Source organism: Carlito syrichta, unplaced genomic scaffold, assembly GCF_000164805.1.
Source record: "Carlito syrichta isolate Samal-C Ts95f unplaced genomic scaffold, Tarsius_syrichta-2.0.1 Scaffold304447, whole genome shotgun sequence".
Lineage (NCBI taxonomy): Eukaryota > Metazoa > Chordata > Mammalia > Primates > Tarsiidae > Carlito > Carlito syrichta.
Window position 1 is genome coordinate 24,503 of NW_007248543.1, and position 21,289 is coordinate 45,791.

At 37.3% G+C, this 21,289-nt stretch overlaps 1 protein-coding gene across 1 annotated transcript in view; it reads right to left on the reverse strand.

Annotated features, from left to right (window-relative positions):
• LOC103262320 (dynein heavy chain 9, axonemal-like) overlaps positions 1-21,289 on the reverse strand; it is a 99,930-nt gene that overhangs the window by 9,044 nt on the left and 69,597 nt on the right. Inside the window, exons 18-21 of the mRNA XM_008059934.2 lie at positions 12,163-12,385; positions 11,263-11,429; positions 3,439-4,309; positions 887-1,017 (exon numbers count right to left, since the gene is read on the reverse strand). Coding sequence (XP_008058125.2) covers positions 887-1,017; positions 3,439-4,309; positions 11,263-11,429; positions 12,163-12,385 — 1,392 coding nt within the window. The remainder of the gene's footprint in view (positions 1-886; positions 1,018-3,438; positions 4,310-11,262; positions 11,430-12,162; positions 12,386-21,289) is intronic.

Below are 21,289 nucleotides of genomic sequence, written 5' to 3' on the forward strand. Positions count from 1 at the left end.
GGGGGGGGGGGGGGGGGGGGGTTTGTGTGTAAAAAAAACCCTGGAATTTATTCATAGAAAATTTTGTATATATTCTTATATGTTTAAACTTCAGTCACCTTCAAAGTACTCTCTGTTTTATGCAATACACCTATTGAAATGCTTTTTTCACTATTCAAAACTGTTTTTGAACTCACCAATTTTGATGTTTTTTAGTGTTTCTGCCATTTTTTGTTTCACCTCTTCCACATGGGCAAGATGTTTCCCTTTGAAAATTTTTTTCAACAGGGGAAACAAAAAAAAGTCACTCAGGGTGAGATTGGGTAAATACAGAGGGTAGGGCATCAGCATTATACCATTTTTGGTCAAAAACTGCTGAACACTCAGTGCGGTGTTGGCAGGTGCACTCATAAATCACTCATCATGAAATGGGCAAATGCGTTAAAAGAATCTCAAAAAAAAAAAAAAAAAGATCACTGAAGCTGAATGCAGCCTCTCATATGCTAGCTGGTACACTGATGCTGATGGATTCCTAGAATACTTGCCTAGCAGGGGAAGCCGATACTACAAGGGGCCTGCCCTCCAAAAAATAATTCCATTTTTGGGGGGAGAGATCCCCTTTTATATTACCTAAATGAAAATACATGCAGTATATAGGAAATATGCAGAAATCAGCACAAGAATTACTTATGGATATTTGAAAATATAACATTTATGCATTTACATCAGCATGAATGCCCCTAATAACACTCCATATTACCCAAATATACAGGCAACAAAAGACACACATCCAGACACGCATATTCACTCACTCAGACAGTTAAATACAGTAAAAATCTCAGAGACAGAAGGAAGGAAAGAAGTATTGCCTTATTCATTACAAAAGGGGTAAGAAGTGGACCATCACCTGCTTTGAATATCTTCCAGTTTTTCATAAAGACCTGATTTGTTGGTGGCTTCCACTACATTTGGAGTTTTCTGAGCATCATAAGCTAGCTCTTTAAAGTCTAAGTCAATGCCTTCAAACCTTTTAGAATCCTGTAAATAAAAATGTGAAAAAAAATTATTTACCGCCCCCCCCCCCCCCGCCCAGTTCCTAGAGGTTTCTCTCATGTAGCCAGTCAGAAACAGAAACCCGTTCCTGGGTTGACTAATACAGAAATTAGATGCAAAGAAAGAAATACTCTTAGCTCAAAACAGCAAATCTCAAGACAGTTTTGTCTTGGATCCCATTTACACTTTTAAAAAATTATTGAGGAATCCAAAGGGCTTCTGTTTATGTAGGTAATATCATATATATCAATATTTTATGTATTAGAGAGTAAAGATAAGATTTTTAGAAATCTTAAAAATATGTGTTAGTATATTTAAAAGTAATAATAAGCCCATTATGTTAACATAGGTAACATGTTTTAAGTAATTATATTTTTCAAAAACAAAAAATAACAGATAAAAAGATGGCATCATTTCACTTTTCTTCAAATTTCTTTAATGTCTGACAAGAGACAGTGGTATTCTCATATCTGCTTCTGCATTCAATTTACTGTGATATCACATACCACGCAACCTATAGAGAACCCCACTGCATGCCTGTGGAAGATAACAAAAAAAGGCAAATGACATATTTGTATGATCATTAAGACAGTTTGATATTGTAGACCCCAGGAAAAGTTTTCAGGGACTACCCCCAAGTCATAAAAACAGGATTTCTAAGTCAAGTAGATAATGAAGTTAAATGTTCTTCCTGGGTCCCTACGAAAAATTTGTATAACTCAAATATGTTTTCCTTCAGCAAATGTACTCCTCTGATGTCAAAATTAATTAGTTGTCATCATTTTCCCCAAATACTCACACTTTGCAATATCATTGAAATGATTTAGCCCAGAACTGGGCACGTAGTACGAGTTTGTAGTTTTATTATTACAGGACAACAATCAGAATGGTATGTGCTATGTGTGGTGTTTTGATAAACTCTCTGGAGTAGATACTAGTATTAGTCCCAATTAATGTATAAGGGAACCAAGGTACTGAGAGGTCAAGTAGCTTACCCAAGATTCCACAGGTGCAAGTAATATGAGTGAGGACTCAGGACCAGGCCAGCCGTCCCCGCCCTCTGTGATCCACACCTCTCTCCCAAGAAGATTTTAAAGCAAGAGAGCCAGGTAAAGTAAATTGTTATTTATCAATGAGATACTTTGTTCCACTTAAAAATGAAACAGTATCAAGGTTGTAGAAGTATCAGAAGTATGTGGCATAAATGTTCTAATGAAAAGAACTGTATAGAAAATTGTAATTACACTGAAAGCAATTATATAAAAATATGCATATATGTGAAGAAAAGTTGGAAAAAATTCACAATGAATGAAAATAATTACTACTTAGGGTGTAAGATTATGACCAACTGTATTATGTTTTGAAATTGTTTCTGTTGTATCATTAATACAGAGAACATAATGTATTTCCATATTTTGTATACAAAACTGTGGCACTGTTTAGAAATTAATGATACAAACTCTTCAATATTTTTAATTAAAAGTTATCAAACATCTCTAAAAGTCTCTAAAAAAAATCTCTACCTATGTATTTACTCCCTTATAATTAAACCTGGCCTTCTTCAATCTCTGACATTTGAGATAAATAAATACTGGCTTATTCAATTTGGCTTAATTATAGCTGCTATAGCAGAATTATTTTCTGTTATTTTTCATTGCAAATATACAACTTTTAATCTACATTATTACCCTAAATATGCTTTTGTGGGATTAGCTGGAGAACTATGTTTTGGGGAAATGTGCTTTAATTTCTAAACAAGGCCTGAACAGCTCATGACATTTTGGAATCAAACTAATTTGTAAGCAAAGAACTTGCTGTACTAAAGGGATACAGAGGAAGTCTGGGGAAAAAAAATTAAAAATGAATGAGAGTCCACTGAGAGAGGGGAAAGTTAATGGCACATTAATTAGGACTAATTAGAAGGGGCAATCAAACACAGGGAAGGTAAGAATGAAAAGGACACATATCTTAGGGCAGTTTGTTGTTGGGTATTTAGTTGACAACTGGTATTTGGTGTGCTGGCACAGGTCAGAGGTTTAAAGGCTCATTTTCAGTCGCTACCTGCATTTTAATAATCCCAGAAGCAACCCATGAGGGCCTCATCCCAAACTGTAGTAGCTAATATTTTTATATCCTTTCTTCTGTTCACTTTTTTTAAAAAAAATAAGGTTCTCCTCTCTTTTTTCTACCCATCTAAGGACGAACTGATTGGTGTGCATTTCTCCTCCTCTCTTTTCCTCTGCCTGATTTTTGGTGGTAGGATAAGGTCAGTATTTGGGGGAGGTGCCCTAAGTAAAGCCAGAGCAGGGAGGCAGAAAAGGAAAGAGCCTAGAACATACAGGAACTGGGCGATCCTCTTTTGATGTGGGTGAGAGAATAGAGAGAACAGGATTTCCTAGCCGGTACCTGTGGTAGCTGAGCCCGGATATCTTCAGATCCAATGAATATACTTTCAAGGTGAGTCCAAGTTCGCTGCACCTCAAACCAGATGGAGATGATAGCATCAGCTGTTGACAGCTTCTTCTGCCAGGTTGACACCTCTTCTAGGAAGAAAGCCACATACTTGGACATCACTAGGTTCTGAAGTTGAACTTGATTATCCTCTAGAATCTCTATGAGGTCTTCGTCAGACTGCAGCAAGGGGACATTCGTCTGTGGGTGGGGCTCATAGTGGAATTCCATGCCAGCCCAGGTGGTCTCCAGCTCCTTTAAGGTTTTCTCCATACCCATCTCTTTCACGGCTTTGTCTACAATGCCCCGAACCTCGTCCTCGAAGTGGTGCAGCTGTAGCTGCAGGAGATGTGCTAGAGTGGTGTCCTTGTCCATTCTGAAGCTCACCCCAGTGGCCTGCATCAGCTGCCTCCAATGCCGCTCCCGGATGGCTGGGTTCTGCAGCTCAGCTATTGCCCTTAGGGAGGTCAAGGTGTTCCGCACAGTGTTTTCTAAGCCTGAGAATGCATCCCAGGCCCTGACCTCCTTGTCCAGATTTCGAATGTGCCGGGCAAACTGCTTGCACTCCAAGTCCATGGTTTCCACATTGATATCCCTCCACAGGGTGGTCTCCCAGGCATAGATGCTGGAGTTCACCATTCCAATGGTGTCCCAGAGCTCCTTCAGCTGACAGACCTCCTTCCTGCATTGCTTCAGCTGCTTGTAGTCAGGAACATTGACCTCAAATAAGTTTGCGGACTCAGAAATGGAGGCCATAGTGGACTCCATCTGCTGGATCTCGATGTGCCTGACATCCAGCATTTGATAAGCATTAATGCTATTAAACCTACAAAACACAATGTGTTCCCTTTGTAAGTACAGCCCATCCCCTAGAGTCACTAAGGTAACAACCAGCTGAAATCTTTACAATCTTAGTATTCTAGGAAAAAGCAGTGGCTTTTACCAAAGTCTCTAATCCTGGGAAGAAAAGACATGCAGGATATGTTGGGGTGAAGTGGGCACTGGAGGAAGGGCCATTCAAGAGGAACATTATGCTTATGTCTTCCTCATTTAGGTATAGAGGGGAATACTCCCTTATTCAAGCCTCCTTTAGACTCCGCCCTTCTGTTAGCTGCTGGCTTCTGGGAGTCACTTGACAAAAAAGAGCACTGTCATATTATAGCAGAAGCTGGAAAGCCAAAGCCCCTTCCAGGAAGCTAGTGGCAGGGGGTCTTCAGGTGGGAGAACTGGCACTTAGAAGTCCAACCCTGACACTGACATTGCTCACTCTGGGGCAGCACCTTTCAGCACCAGCTGCATATTTAGGATCTTCTGAAAGCTTTGAAAGATCCCCATACCCAGACTGCCCCCCAGAACAATTAAATTAGAATCACTGGGGATGGAACCCAGGGAGAAACCCCAAGTGACTCCTGCATACCAGAGTGGTGTCCTCATCCATGGTGAAGCTCACGCTGGTGCCTGAATCAGCTTCAGACAATAGCTCTCCATGTTGGAGAGCCATGTTGAGTGGCCGTGAAGACTGGGTGCAAAGCCCTCACCAAAGCACTATATTGTCGTGACTGCTTTTTTTTTACTGTGTGCCTCGAGTCTGGCTTGTTCCTTCAAGCTGTCCCTGATCTTCCTGACTTTCACCCTTCTCTGGCCTACTTCCATCTACATCCTGGGGCAACCTCTAGCTCTGCATTGTACTCCTTCAAAACAATATTTAGTTTCTCAGTTAGTGTTTTCTCATTCTCTTCTCTCCAGTGCTTATGGCACACATCCATAAGACTGGTCCTGATCCTCTCAAGTTTTGACAGGCCTTATGCTGTCACCCTTCAAGACATGCATTCCTGGCATAGTGTTTGTCCCATTGTAAGACCCCTACCTGTGAAGGAACCCACATGGCCAGATGGCATTTCTTTGGTCAGGGATACTCACAACCCTAGTGTTCAAGGCACCTTTCATTTTTCTCCTCTAACACCACCGTGTCCTCCCTCCCAACCCCAAGCTCGCATTTTCTTGTTTCTGTAGGTTTGGAGGGCTAGATATTGGTGATACCACAACCTAAGGAGAAGATAATATGTTCTTCTAAAATCAGAACAGGACATCATGAGGCTCACCATCAAGAAGAAAGATGAGAGGAAATGAATGACTACAGAATTGGCCATTTCTGCCTATCTGTTATGTGTGTTTCTATTAATATCTGTGTATGCACATATGTGAGTGCATGTTGGCTGGTGAGGTATGGAAGGGAGGAGAAAAGGAAGACAATGACATCAAAACTTGTTTTCTTGATCTGCCCCTTCTCTCTGTTGACTTTAGAAATATTTGACTTGACAGATGGAAAGTAATCCTAATTAAAGCCATTTACCTGAACTGTTTACCACTTAGGCCTAATTACCATGCAACACAATAACAGTTATGCATACCATTAAATTAGTGTCAGATTAACTTTCATGCTTGCTATGTTTGATTCACGATTGTTCATCTAAATCGTTTTGTCTCAAGTGCTGTGGTTGTAGATTTACATTTTAAGACAATGAGTCTGAATATCACTTACATGTCTTCCCTGCTCTTCAGCTCCCAAGTCTTTCAGAACAGAACCTGAGATTGGAAATCTCAAAAGTTGAAGAAGGGCCCTTTGTCTTTATAGGCAAGGAGCTTTCTCCTCTAAGAGGAGAGATGGAAAAAGGACCAGAGGAAAGAAGTGGAATATACTTGTGGCATGTAGCCCAGCAGGAAAGATTACCAAGCATGAGGGACTCTTCTGCTTTATTCCTCATTTCCAAAGACTAATCATAGGTATGTGTAGGCTCTACTTTTTATCTGGACTACAGTCAGCTTAGAATGAGAATTTAGCCTCTTGGTTTCAGTTAAAATTCAGATAAATTCTGAAAGCCCAAATCCTGTTTGTTAATGGAATGACATTCAAGAATAACTTATTAGGTAAGCTATGAGCTATTAGAGTATTTGGGGTATACACAAAAGATTATAAGTTATCTTGGCAACCATTATTTCTTCAGCATCTATCAACATCTTCAAATCAATATTGATTTCTCAGATATTTGTAAGAGGTGAGCAATTTGTTAAACCTATTCCAAACACCTCCCTGTGGCATGATTTTTGTTTATGGATTAAATTTGTGGGCAGTCATTTCCCTGTAGGTGAGCACACATAAAAACTAATCTGGCCTAAGGTGTGGAAGGAACCTTCAGACATGAGAACAGGTAGCTCTCTTAATATTTCAAAATTTTGGTACAAATTGTCAGGATATTCATAGACCTGATTCATGTACCTAATAAACTTGAAGGCATTCTCTAAACTCTGGGGGAATGATACAGTGTAAGAACAAGAAAGTAATAGGAGGAGAAAGGGTGAACTGAGTCTTTAAAATTGAAATAATAAGAAAATATAAAATAATAGAATAATTATAGTATAAAAATTAATAATTACTCTAAGAGAGAAATGCCTGGAAAATCTGAATTAATAAAACTGTAATTAAGAGAAATGAAAGTATAGTGCTCATGAATGTGATCTTGGAAAAATGACTGATTCAGACCTGACCCAGACATGAGAGAGAAAGGGATAAATGACTCAAATTGACCCTTGGGAAGTTGGTCATTGGTAAATGTGAAACTCAGTACCATATCTGTATACAAAATCAACCGTGATACACCTTTGCTTGACTCCCCCCCATCAGAGATCATAAAACTCAGCATGTCTGACCCTGACCTTGTGTTCCCTAGTTCTTCCCATTCTGTGCCTAGTCATCTCAGTGAATTGTGGGACAGAACTTCCTTCTAGCTACGCATTCAAGATAGAAGATGGGAAGTCATCCTTGATTGGCCTCCTCTCTCCATCTTCTATATTCAATCAATCTTTCTGGTTCTCTCTCCTAAATCTTTCTCTAATCCATTCTCCCCTCTCCATCACCTATGCCACTGCTTCAGTTCAGGACTCACCACATCCCCCTGGGTTATTATAACAACTCTCCCATCAAGGACCTGGTCTTGTGCCTGTCTTGACCCATTCTGTTATCCACAGCAGCGTGAAAATGACATCTAGATTATGGTGTTTGCGTACTTAGACTGCTTAATGACTGATTATGGTTACAACCCGATCACTTGGCCCTCTCTGTTCTAGTCTCCCACTTCCTGCATCCCAAGAAAACACATAAGCAGTTGTCCAGCTGTTTCTTACATTTTTGATCATTTGTATGTGCTGTTTCCTTTGCCCACAATATTCTTGCTTTCTACTCTCCCCAGACCACTCCTGCTAAGAGTTCTAACTTCCCAATAGTTCTTGCTTGCCATTACAAGAACCACGTTCTACTGGGGGAAGAAGGCATGTAAGCTGTCCTCCAATAGTGGTTAAAAATGGCACTCAGTGTACATGTCTTATTATTCAATTTTGAAATTGTCCCTGAGGCTATAAATCCCTATGGTCAGGAGAGGTGTATCATTTCAAAATCCTGGCACCTACATCATGCTTTGCTAACTCATCTACTCTATGGAAGTCTAAATCATGTGAATGAGTTTGATTAACTGGAAGAATAGGGTCAAACTGAATGAATGGCATGTCTTAGGATATTGTTACATTCCTGAGAGGTTTCATGACTAATATTGCCCTTTTCTTCATCTGTAGAAGAGACAACAGACACTGAACAAACAGAGCACAAAGGCCTGTCTCCCTCACGCCTGCTGCATTGGGCTATTTGAAAAAAGTCTTATTTTCTCTAGTTGTCATGTAGGACAGCACCCAATAGGAGAGTATCTTCAAGGAGGCTCTCCTAGCCATTCATGGAATCTGTTTGCCCTCTGAAAACACTACTAGTCTCCATTAAGCTCCAAAAACCACAGGGGTAGATTGCTTCTGGATTACGTTGATCTTGATATGGGTAAGAAGATTGTACAACATGGCACCATTTCTTAAGATCAGAAAGACTACACTCCAGGTCATGACCAAACAAGAGAATGTCTTTAGAGCATGCAGCATTCTTTTCATTCAAATGGGAGAATTGGTCATCAGTTTTAGGAGTTAGACAAAGTTCTTGAATCTGAGTAGGATGGGGTAGCCAATTACTGTGATGTGTAAGAGCTCAACTAGGCATATGCTGATATAGCTTAGTGTTAAGAACTAAAGGAAAAACTAAAATTTGACTTGGACAGGAAGAACCTCGACCCAAGCAACTTGACTTTACACAGCACCTGTCAGACTGCAAGAGCTTAATGAGATACTCATTTTTTTCTTCTCTCTCCTCAAAGACAAGAACATTAGAAGCTAAGCTTAACCTATGTAACCTAATCAGGGACAGAAACTTGCATCCACAGAGAAACATACCAGGGTCTGCAATTTAGAAATTCATAAATGATCTAAAAGTGAAGAAACCAAAATTAAACTCAAACTTGCATTCACAGAAAAATGTACCAGGGTCTGCAATTTAGAAATTCATAAATAACCTAAAAATGGAGAAACCAGAATTAAACTTATGTGCCACACACAATACCTAAAAATTTTAAACACTCATACCAAACTAAGAAACAAAACAAAACACATGAGTTGACACCCACTAAGATATGCTTTAGCAATAAATTCATGATTCCAGTTCTCATGTTTTTCTTGACAAGAAGAGAAATACATCAAAATTGCAGTAACGTTTGGTTTCCCACACTGCTGTGAGCAGTTCTTTTCAAAGCATTCTCTTCCAAAGATTCATCTGCATGTCAAATTAACAGATGTGAATTTGGAAGACCCAGCTAAGAGTAACAATATCCTCACAGCCAGCAATACAACTGCTAAGAAAGAAAAAGGAACACAGCTACCAAATTAAAATAAATAAAACAAAAACCCAAGAGCTGATCAATATACACATGACTGTAAAGGAAGGATACCAGATTTCTAACAGACATACAAAAGTACACCAATATTGTTTCCCTTTCAAGAAGTCTCAGAAGTCTCTTTGGGAAGATATTTCTCCAAACATCTCTGAATTTTTTTTTGAAGTTTTCTTGAGCCAGTGGATGCAAACATATTAGTGTCATTACTTTTATGGCTGCTGCCATTAGCGTTGTTGTAAGCACTAAGTAGTGTTACTAAGCTGGAGAGCCCACCTCCCCTACCAAGTTTGGCTCTGTGTGATCAGTACTCAATTTCAAAAATTCAACTGCATGCCCAAAGGAGAAATATAAGCCTCTGACTCTGAAAGAATAATCCCCAAAGGAGTTTCACAAATGTTTTAAGCAACAAATGATTCTTTGGAACAAGGGCATGACTCCTAAGGCAATTATTCTAAAGAGATACAGACCCACTTGGAGTTATGTGTCCTGACATGACTGTTGGAAAAGAAAGAAGTCTTTCCTTTAGGATAGTGGTTCTCAAACTTGACTGCACATTGGAACCACTGGGGAAGATTTTCAAAGTACTGATGCATGAATTTCACCCCCAGAAAGCCTAATTTAGTTGGTCTGCAGAACAGACTGGACGCCGGGAGTTTTAAAAGCTCCCCAGGTATTTCTAAGGTGCAGGTAAAATGGCAGCACATAGTTTTAGAGTCATATGTCTTATATATTTATAGCTTATGTCTATTTTGCACACCTGTCCTTCCTGCTTCTTAACATACTCATCTGTACTCTCTTGCTCCAAGCATGTTGCTTGGAAGATGGCAACGGCTTAATAAATGTTTGATGAATGAATGGTAAGAACAGGCATACCAAGTTAAGTGAGCAACCATTCCAGTCTGTCCGCAACAGAAGGGCTTCCCTAGACATGAGGTTACCTGTAGTCCCAGCTACTGAGGAGGCTGAGATAGGAGGACAGCATGAGCCTAGGAGTTCGAGACTGTAGTGGAGCACCACTATACTCCAGCCTGAAACTCAAGTCTATGTACTTAATCATTATGTTTTATTTCCTTCCAATAATATTTCAACTTTTTGTTTGATTTGTTGCTTCAATGTTTCTGTGAGTAATTAGCCTTTGAAAATGAAAAGATTCCTCACTCCATACATAGGGCATTTTCCTGTTTGAAGATTTTCTTGTCTGTCTATCCAAAACTGTAGAGGAGACCTAGCAAGAAACTCAGTCTGGGAAAACAGAAAGCAAATCACAGAGCTAGAGTAGGGGGTGGCAGGCACCCAAGCCAGCTGGCACATTAGCAGACATTGGACCATTCAGAACCAGCTTGTCCTCCTGGCTAGAGCCCTTAATGCTGAGCAGTGGACTAGAAGCAGAACACTGACAGACTTCTCCACAAGGGAGGAAGCCTCTTTGAAAGGAACCCAAATGTGTGTGCAATGTGGGCACATGTGAATGGCGCTGCCCATCCTAGAGTTGCTTAATTTATGTAAAGACCTGCAATAACCAGCAAGGAGATGTCTGAGCATTACTAATCAGAGAGAAAACCCCATAATGAAAACCTTCACCTAAATCCTTCCTTTAGGCTGCCAAAATGTCTTCCAAAATTATTTTAAAATTCTATCAGTCACTTTTTAAAATTAAAAGAACATAAGTCTGTGAAAACCCAGATGCTAAAGGTTTAGGAAAATTCTAGAAACTTTACTATATGCAATCCCTTTATAAACTTGGAAATACAAGAAGTTTCTAGATTTTTCTTTAAGGCAAGGTTTTTTTTTACAATCTTTGGTCACTCCATATGGGTCAGGATAGGACTCTGCCCAAATTAACATTGTGTTCTAACCCAAGGACCTAAATGGAAGGGAAGATTCACTGGAAGAATATTCACACTTATCACCCATGATTCACACTCTGCAATGTTTAAAGAAAGGGAACTTTGATTCATACCTGAAGGGGGCTTCTTTGCGGAATCGCTCCCAGAATTGCTGCTGTTCAACATCAAAGGCTGTGCACTTCTGGCGGAGAATTGTCACTTCATTTGCCTGCAGTGGGGCCACCTGCTGTCTCACAATGATAGCCATCTTTTTTGTGTTGCTCCATTTTTCAGGAAGCTCCTGCAAAGGAGACCTCAGTGTGGTCAGACCCCCAAGGTGCTACCTCCTTTCCCATAGTACTGAAGCTGGACAGAATCCAGATGCTTTCATCTATGCTACAAGGTTGTACTATCATGTAGTGGTGTCACCTGACCATTCTCTACAATCTCCTCTCTACTCACTCTTCCTTTATTTCCCTCCTTGGCTTCCCACTCTGTTGACCATAACCTACTGCTCATTCAACACTAACCTTCTTGCCCTCAACCTCTAACCCTCTAACCCCTCTAACTCTATGACAATTTAGAACACCAGAAGCTTCTAGATTTTTCTTAAAGGCAAGATATTTCTACAATATTCAGGTCCCATGGTTTCTACTATTTCTATATTTAATCTTTTCTTTTCTATGTTCTCAGAAGTGCTTGGTCACTTTCCTTCATGCCCCACATTTCCTCTTAGACCATCATAATATCTTTCAGACCTGCTTTTTTTTGCCCTCTGAAACAAAAAGTGGGCTCGTCTTTAGTTCTGGAAAAAAATTCTTTATGCATTTTAATTCTCCATATATCTCCAGAATTACATTCTTCCATATTCATTGAGTTGAATGTGCTAGACATTGCACATACACCACATATTACAGTCCCAAGGCATGGACCTTGAGTTAGCACCAAGCTTTGTTTTTCGTTTACTGCATCCCACCTCTCCCCATTCTGAAGTTCCTTTATTTGTTTTGTAAGGAATGCATAAATGCACTCACCTCCAGCTGCTTAAACACTATTTCTGGCAATTCTTGTTCATAGGTCTTCAGCAATTCAATAGTTTGTTTTAATGGCTCAAACATCTCATCAGTGCAGCTCTGTCGTTCTTTGACAGCCAAAAGGTGTCCCATAATCTCAACCAATCCTTTGAAATCTCCTTTTTCGACTTTCTTGAGCAAGCCACTCTCACTGTTCTTTATAAATACTTCAAGGTCGGCCAAACTAATCAACGCAAACAGAATATGAGGAGCCATTCTCATTTTACTCCTTAAAAAAATATTTATTATTCTAACAATAATATCTATTATCATGGAAATCTTACCATGTGCCTAGCATTGGTAGAAGTTGGCTCTGACCCAGATGGCGGACATGAGAAGTGGTCACAGACAAGATAATTTTGCATGTAGAGCCAACAGGACCCACTGATGGATGGAGTGAGAGATGTAAGGGAACTAGAAAATTCCCTTGCCAATTGCCAATTGACTCCTGGCGATGAAGTAAATGGCAAGAAAGAATTGCTAAGCACTCTGTGTGGATTGTATCCTGATGATGAGAATATGGCCTTTGGCACAAGTGTCAAGGTTATAAAAGGCAAAGACTGAGACCTCTCCCATGATGGAGGGGACTCTGGAGGACACATGACATCTAAATGTAAGGTGTGATCCTGGATCAGAAAAAAATTATTGGGACAACTGGTGAAGTTTTAAGAAGGTCTTTAGATTAGTTACTAGTTCTACATCAGTATTAACCTCCTGAGTCTTGATCATTGCACTTCAGCTATACAAGATGTTACCACGGGGAAAGCTGGATGAAGAGTAAAAGGGAACTCTTTGTACTATTTTTGTAATTCTTTTTTGTTAAATCTGAAATTATTTCAAAGTGAAAAGTTAAATAATAAAACAAAAATAAAAGATGTCATGGCCTCTAAAGTCACACAGTTGAGTCTGACTTTGACACTTATTAGATATGTGATCACGGTGAAGCCACTGAACATTGTTGAGCCTCAGTTTCCTAACCTATTAAATTGGAAAAGTCATGGTTCTCCCTGGTTTTTGTGAGAGTTCAATGAAATTCATTTTTTAATCCAACACATATTTACTGAGCATCTATTATGAGCCCTAGCATGACTCCAGGTCCTGGGTCTAGAATGGCAAGCTAAACAAGACTCTGACCTTATGAAGCTTATATTCAAGTGGAAAAAAAATACACAAAAAAACAAATCAATGAAATTCATGGCATAGTTTCATGTAGCAATACATGTCAATGAAAAAGATAATACAATTTTCTATGGAGTGCTCAGTGATGACTTTTTGATATTGAGCAGAAAATTAAATAACACAAAGGAAAAAGTCACAGAAAGAAATGGGAGAGGAGCATTCCAAATAGAGGGAACAGAATGAACAAAGGCACTGGGGTTGAATAAAGTTTGGTTTGTTTGAGAAAAGGAGAAAAAGAAAGGGTGGCAGAAGCATAAGGTGAATAGGAGGAAGCATGTAGCCAGAAGTAGTCAGAGGATTTAATGAAGGGCCAGATAGTGTGAATCTTATTGGCCATGGTAAGAAGTCCAGATTTGATTCTAAGTATGAGGATTCTAAGTATGAGAATGCATGATCTTATTTATATTGTCAGAAAGATCTGGGTCTGGAGAGGTAAGGATTTCAGCTGGAGGTAGTGTTGCTGGTAATTGTGGCATTGTTGCAGGGGAGACAAGAATGGGAATAGGAGAGCAGTTAGGGACTATTGTGGATGTTTAGGAGACAGAGTTGTTGACTTTGACCTGGATGATGGACATGAGAAGTGATCGGAGTCAAGATAATTTTTCATGTGGAGAAAACAGGATCTATTGACGAATTGGGTGAGAAAGAGATAAATCAATAATGACTCCTATCAACAGAGTAAAAGGTGAGGAAGAATTGGAGAAGGTTATTATTATTAATTTGTTTTTGGTGTGGGAAGGGAGAGGAATAGGTCTTAAACATTTTAGGTTTGCAATGTCTCACAAACATTAGACATCCAAGAGAGCTATTTATTAGACAGATGAATCTAAGGCTGGAGTTCCTGAGAGATGGGACTTAACATACACATTTGGTAGTTATCAGCACACAGATGTTTTTAAAGCATTGGACTGGGTACCACCTAAAAAGTGCATGTAGATAGGGAAGAAAGTCCAGGATTGTGGCTTCGAGAATTTTAGTATACTTTGAGGCCTAGAAGACGAGATGAGTCCAGAAAAGAAGACCAAGATAGTCAGTGAGATAGAAGGAAAACAAGAAAAGTGAGGAATCCTGAAAGCCACATGAAGAATATTTTTGGGAAGGTGGGAAGATCAGTTGTGCTCAACACTGCTGAGAGGGAAAAGTAAGAGGAAGACCAATAGCTACCATTGGATTAGCCCATAAGAAAGTCACTGGTAAGCCTGACAGAATGGCTTCAATGGAATGATTTAATAAAAGCCTGGATTGAAAATAAATCAGAGAATGTTAAACTTATATTTCTCACTGTATGGTGTACACAATAAAATGAGTAATCCTTCTGATAAAACAACTGAAAAACTTTAAAAAATATTACAAAATCATTAAAAAAATTCATCACCCTAAGGTGGAATGAAATAAAGAATCTCTGGATGCTGAAAATGCAGTGAAAGCAAGAACCATGGGAGGTAAGCAAAGTCCAAAGTGGGTTTCCATATGATAGTTTGTACCAAATCTTGGAGGACCCTGAGCTTCTATTTTGATTGATGTATGGGAAGTGAAGGATAGGTGATTAAGCCTAGGGTCCACACAAAGTGAGGAGGATAGTAGGAGGCTGCATGTAAAGTTGGGACACTATAAGTATAAGCAAAAAATAAGTATGCTGTGCAGAATGGGATAGTATGAAAACATGCCTATCTTGACATTGGCAGTAGTAGACTACTGTAGGGTACAGTCCAAGTGGTTCAAGGTTGGTAGAATCCCTGATGACTGACAGAAACAAATGCACATTCTTCCTGGAGAAATGCAACTAGAAGTCAGTCCTCAAAGGATTACCCACAGGTGAAATTCTAAAAAAATGTGATTTTACAATCAAAAATCATAAAATCCACAAGGAAAAATGTCACCATGAGTGGGAGTTAGCAGATACAGTGAAATTAAACCTATGAATATTTTAGATAGTGGGATTCAATGATATATGCAAAACATAAAATTACAATATTTAATATATTTAAAAGACAAAAGAGTTCTTGCTTAGGCCCAATGCTTCCTTGTATCTGTCCCACAGAGCAGTAGAAAGTGGCTTCTTTGTAATTTCTGGAACATCAATTCGAGATTGACTAAAAAAACCAAATTTCTTTTAAGCATGATATTCTGTTTATACAGAAATGTTTTCTTTAGGAATCGGCCTTCAGAAGCATAGATAAGCTCCTGCAGTCTTAATGGGTCACTTTCCCTGTCACTGACCCACCTTGCCCTTTTTGTTCAACTGTACATTCAGCATTGTAACAGAGAGTCAAGAGCAGAGGAAATTTCAAAGATTTTTTAAACACAAACTCCATGATAATGTGTAGACCTTTGCATTGAATGATGGATTTAGAAATGTGTCAAAATGTACTGAAGTGAATAACATGAGCATTATAGTATTACTTTGTGCAGAGAAGCACAGAAAAAGCTTCCAATATGTGTTTAAGCAATGCAAAAATGATCATACTATGCTATATTGATGGGAAATTTCAGAAAAAAAGAAGCTAAGACTTTTCTGTAGGTCTTTATTTCACCTTTAATAAACGGCATGAAGAAACAAATCATTTTTAAATTGACAAATCAAGTTGTCTTAAGATCATCATCTAATAAATGAAAAAAGAAATAACCTGAAAAAAGAAATAAATAAAAGATAAGGTTCAACATTTAAGAAAAGGACAAGAGAGCATAAAAACAAGCAAGCAAAATTGTAAGATAACCAAGTAGAAGGTCTAAAAATGAAAAATATAATTAAAATTACAATAAGTGACTTAAACTGGAGATTTAGAGAAAACTCAAAAGGAATTAGATTGCTGTATAAAAGATGTGGCAAAGTTATCTGAACTACAGTGTAGACTGACAAAAAATGGAAAATATACAAATTATTAAAAGATATAGGAGATAATGACAAGATCTCACATAAGTATACTAAGATCTCCAAAAGTCATAACAGATAGAATGAATAAGCAACAATATTTGAGGAAAATCTGGCTGAGAATTTTCTTGAGTTTCTGAAAGATACTAAATGTAAGATCCAAAAAGCCCAACACAACCCAGACAGAATGAATATAAAGAAACCCTCACATAGGCACTTCAATATGCATTTTGGTAACTGTAAACTACCAAAAAAAAATAATAAAATAAAATTAGCTTCAGAGCAAAGATAGATTTCTTCCGAAACCAAACCAAACAAAAAACAACTTGACTGATGACTGACTACTCGGTAGCAAAAAATGGAAGCCAGGACACAATGGAAAAATATTTTTAAAAATCTGAGAAAATTTGTGCTATCCTAAGCTTTCCTTTTCCACAAAACTACTTTTGTTTCCAAGAACAAGTGCAAAATAAACACATTTCAGACAGAGAAAGAATGAGAGTTCCATCAACAGACCTTTACTAAATGAACATCTAATGGATATACCTCAGTAGCAGGTCTTTAATGTAGAAAGACGCAATAAGCAAAAATATTGGTAAATATCTTGGTAAATCTAAGTGAACATAGAGTGTATAAATATTTTTTTTAAAGTGTAATTTCGGAGTTTAAATAAATAGTAGAGATCAATCTAACTTACTAGGAATGATAGAATAATAGAATATCATTTGATGGATAGACAATTGAGACCAAACTATTCTACTAAAGTCTTTGTATTGATTGTGAGGACAGTAAAAATACTGACAAATTTATTCATTTTAAGGATGCATATTAAAATAGAAATGGTAATCACTAAGACAGTAGAATATGACATTCAAACTAGCAGAGAAAAAAATAGAATACAGAAAACAAAAAATAAAAAGGCATTAAAAAATTCCACCCAAAACAAGCAAGAACTGAAGAAAAAAGAAAAAGAATTAATAATAAAATGTGCATAATAAAATGGTAAAATTAAATTCTAATATAGCACAAAAATGTGAAGAGCAAAGCCCTCCAGTTAAAAGATACATATTGTTAAAGTGGATTAAAAAAAATTCAGTTATATGCCAATTATTAAAATACCTCCTAATATAAAGAGACAGTAAGGTTAAAAGCCAAAGGATAAAAAGAGATACACCAGGCAAATATCACACAAAGAAAAATTTGTTTATTTATATAAATATAAGACCAGACAGGAGGGCATAGTGGCTCACACTTGAAATTCCAGCACTTTTGGGGGCTGAAGTCAGAGGATTGTTTGAGTCCAGGAGTTCATGACCAGCTAGGCAACATACTGAGATACCATGTCTACAAAAATTCAAAATATTAACCAGGTGTGGTGGTGCATGCCTGTAGTCCCAGCTACTTAGGGGACTGAGGCAGGAGGACTGCTTGAGCCCAGGAGTTTGAGGCTGCTATGAGCTGTGATAATGCCACTGCACTCTAGTTTGGGTGACAGAGTAAGACCTTGACTCAAAACACACACACACACACACACACACACACACACACACACACACGATATATAATATATAATAAAGTTTGGTTAAAGGCAAAATCTCCCAGGAAGATATAAAAAAAGTTAAAGTTTATATGCCCATTTCTTAACCTTAAAATATATAAAACAAAAAGTTAGAGAATTACAAGGAGAAATTGATAATACACCATCAAAGCAGACAATTTTAAACACAATTATCTCAATAACTGATAAATTACGCAGATTTTGAAAAGGCAGTGAGGATACAAGAGATTTGAATAGAGCAATTCATAAGCTTGATCAAATATGCATACACAATATTACATCCATTTCAATACTAATGTGTAGTTATAGGATACGCATTATTTTCAAATGTGCCCAGAACATTTATAAAAATTAACTATACTATAGTGAATAAAGCAAACTTCAATACATTCCAGAACTTGTTAGTACATATATTCCATTCTCATGACCACAGTGTGATTAAGATGGAAATTAATAAGAGAAGCACAACCAGAAAAACCCCATGTTTGGATATTAAGAAAATCGAAACCCTGTTAATGGATTAATATTCATTTTAGTGATTATTAAAAATATTCCAAACTAAATTATAATGAAAATATTACATATTAGAACTGGTGAGATGATGGTACAGTTGTACTTAGAAAGGAAATAATAACTTAGATGATAGCATTCAAAGAGACAGAATATTCAAAATTAATAATCAAAGAATCTAAAGTTGGACAAACAAACAGAAAATAAATCCAAAGGAAGTAGTAAAAGGAAATAATAAACATAAACCAATAAATTATTGAAGTAAAAATAAAACTATAACAAATAAGACCAATGAGTTTATAAGATAGGTTTCTGTAAATCAGGAAAGGTAAGCAGAAACCACAAATAAACATTAATAGAAATAAAAAGAGAGGCATACTACCAACTTTGTAGATATTGAACAGGTAAGAGAATATTATAACTTCTATGACAATAATTTGAAGATTTACATGAGATAGATACATTCCTGGAAAATATAACACTCACAGTCACTTACTAAGGAATAAAAAACTCCAATATCCCTATATTCATTAAAGAAATTATAGGTTAAAGTCTTCTTACAAAGAAAATCCCAAGCCCAGATGGCTCAATAGGAGATTTGAATAAAATATTTAAGGATCAGAGAATTTCAAGATGACATAAACTCTTCCAGAAAATAAACAAGAAGGATTACTTCTTGTTTCATAAAGCTAGCAAAATCACAAAACTAAAATCAGATGCAAACAGCATAAAAAAGGAAAACAAAGTCAATCTCAATCACAAACATAGGTACGGCAATGCTAAGCAAAATATTTGCAAATAAAATCAACCAGTGTATATACTGGAAAAGATAATGCTTTGTGTTGGATATATATCAGTAAGGCTAGGTTATTTTAATATTAGAAATCAAATAATATATTCACCACTTTAATATTTTAAGAGAAAAACCAGAACTATCTTAATGGACTTAGAAAAACAACTTGATAAAAATGTTACATCCATTTATGCTAAATACTCTTAACAAACTAGAAATATGAGGGAACTTTTTAAATCAGATGAACAGAACCCACAAAAAACTCATAACAAATATACTCATCAGTGAAATGCTGAAAGCATCATCTTTGCGATCAGGAACAAGACATCATCTTTGCGATCAGGAACAAGACAAAGATGTATGTTATCATCATTTTTACTAAACATTGGAAGTCCTAGCCACTGTGGTAGGATAAGAAATAGAGATAAAATGCATAAAGATTGAGAAGGAAGAAACAAAGCTATCATAAATTTGTAGATGATAACTATGTATATAGAAAACCCCAAAGAATAGAATATAAAGATAAATTATTAGAATTAATAAGTTAATTTAGAAGAGTTGCTGGATACAAAATCAATATATGAAAATCAATTCTATTTCCACAGAAAACATAAATTTAAAATATTATTCTTACTAGGAACCAAAAAAAACTATTGAGGAATAAATCTTTTTTTTTTGAGTTGGAGTCTCACTCTGTCGCCCAGACTGGAGTGCAGTGGCTGCTCCAGGCCACCGCAGCCTCGACCTGCTGGGCTCCGGCGATTCTTCCGCCTCAGCCTTCCAAGTAGACGGAATTACAGGCATGCGCTACCACGCCTGGCTGATTTTTTGATTTATTGTAGAGATGAGGTCTCGCTGTCCAGGCGGGTCTCGAACCCGCGGGCTCAGGCAATCCACTCACCTCAGCCTCCCAAAGGCGCGGGATTACAGGCTGAGCCACTGAGCCCGGCTGAGGAATAAATCTTAACAAAGACATGCAAATTATTATAAAGGCAACGATTACAAAATTTCACTGACAGATACAAAAAAGAATGTAAATAAGTGAAGAGATAACATGTTCTTGGACAGGAATACTCAATACTATAAAAATGACAATTCTACTAGAATTGATCTATAGTCACTGGAAATATAATAAAAAATTCAACAGACTTTTGATCCTATAAACTGATGATTAAAATTTATATAAAATAGTGAGGGCCAAGAATTACTGAGACATTCTTGATGAAAATAAAACAGGTGGAGACTTGCCTTGCCAGATATCAAGATTTATTACAAAGTTATAGTAATTTGGACTTCTTTATACTCATGCAGTGATAGACAAGGGACTACTTAATGTGAAAGATAAAATTTAAAAACTTTTAGAAAAGAATATAGACGAGTATCATTAGGATCTCAGGACAAAACAGAATTTATTCAACAGCCAAAAAGAACAACATAAGGGAATAATTGGACACATTTGGCCACCATGAAATTAAGAACTGTTCATCAAAATAAACCATAAATGGAGCGAAAAGGCAGGCCAAAAAATGGTATAGTATATTTGCAAGACTACCAAGGCAAAGGACTAGATATAGAATAAGTAATTCTTGAATATCAAAAAAAAAACAAAAAAAAACAAGTCCAATGGAAAAATGGGCAACAGATATGAATAGGCACAGTAAAAGAAACATAATAACTCACCAAAAACATAAAAAGATGAGCCACCTTATGCACACTTAGAGTAATGCAAAATATTTACCTAACGAGATACCACCACATTCCTACCAGAGTAACCAGGATTAAACAGATTGTCAGTACCCAAAGGTGTTGAGGATGTTAGATTACAGGATCTTTCAGGCATGGCTGTCTCTGCCTTGGAGAGTTTGGCATCATATGTGTACTCTTTGACATAGCTATTCTGCTTTTAGGTATGTATCCTAGAGGAATGCTTTCCCATCTATTCCATGATACATGTATAAGAGTACTCATAACAACATTGTTGATATCAGCAAAACAACTGGAAACAGCCTAGATGTTCATCAACCATAGAATGAACAGACAAGTTATTGTATATTCATCTAATGGAATGCTCTACAGTAGTGAAAATGAATGAACTATTGCTATACTCTCAAATGGATAAAGCTCAAACATAATGCTGAGTGAAAGAAACAGGATACAGGAAAATACATAACATACA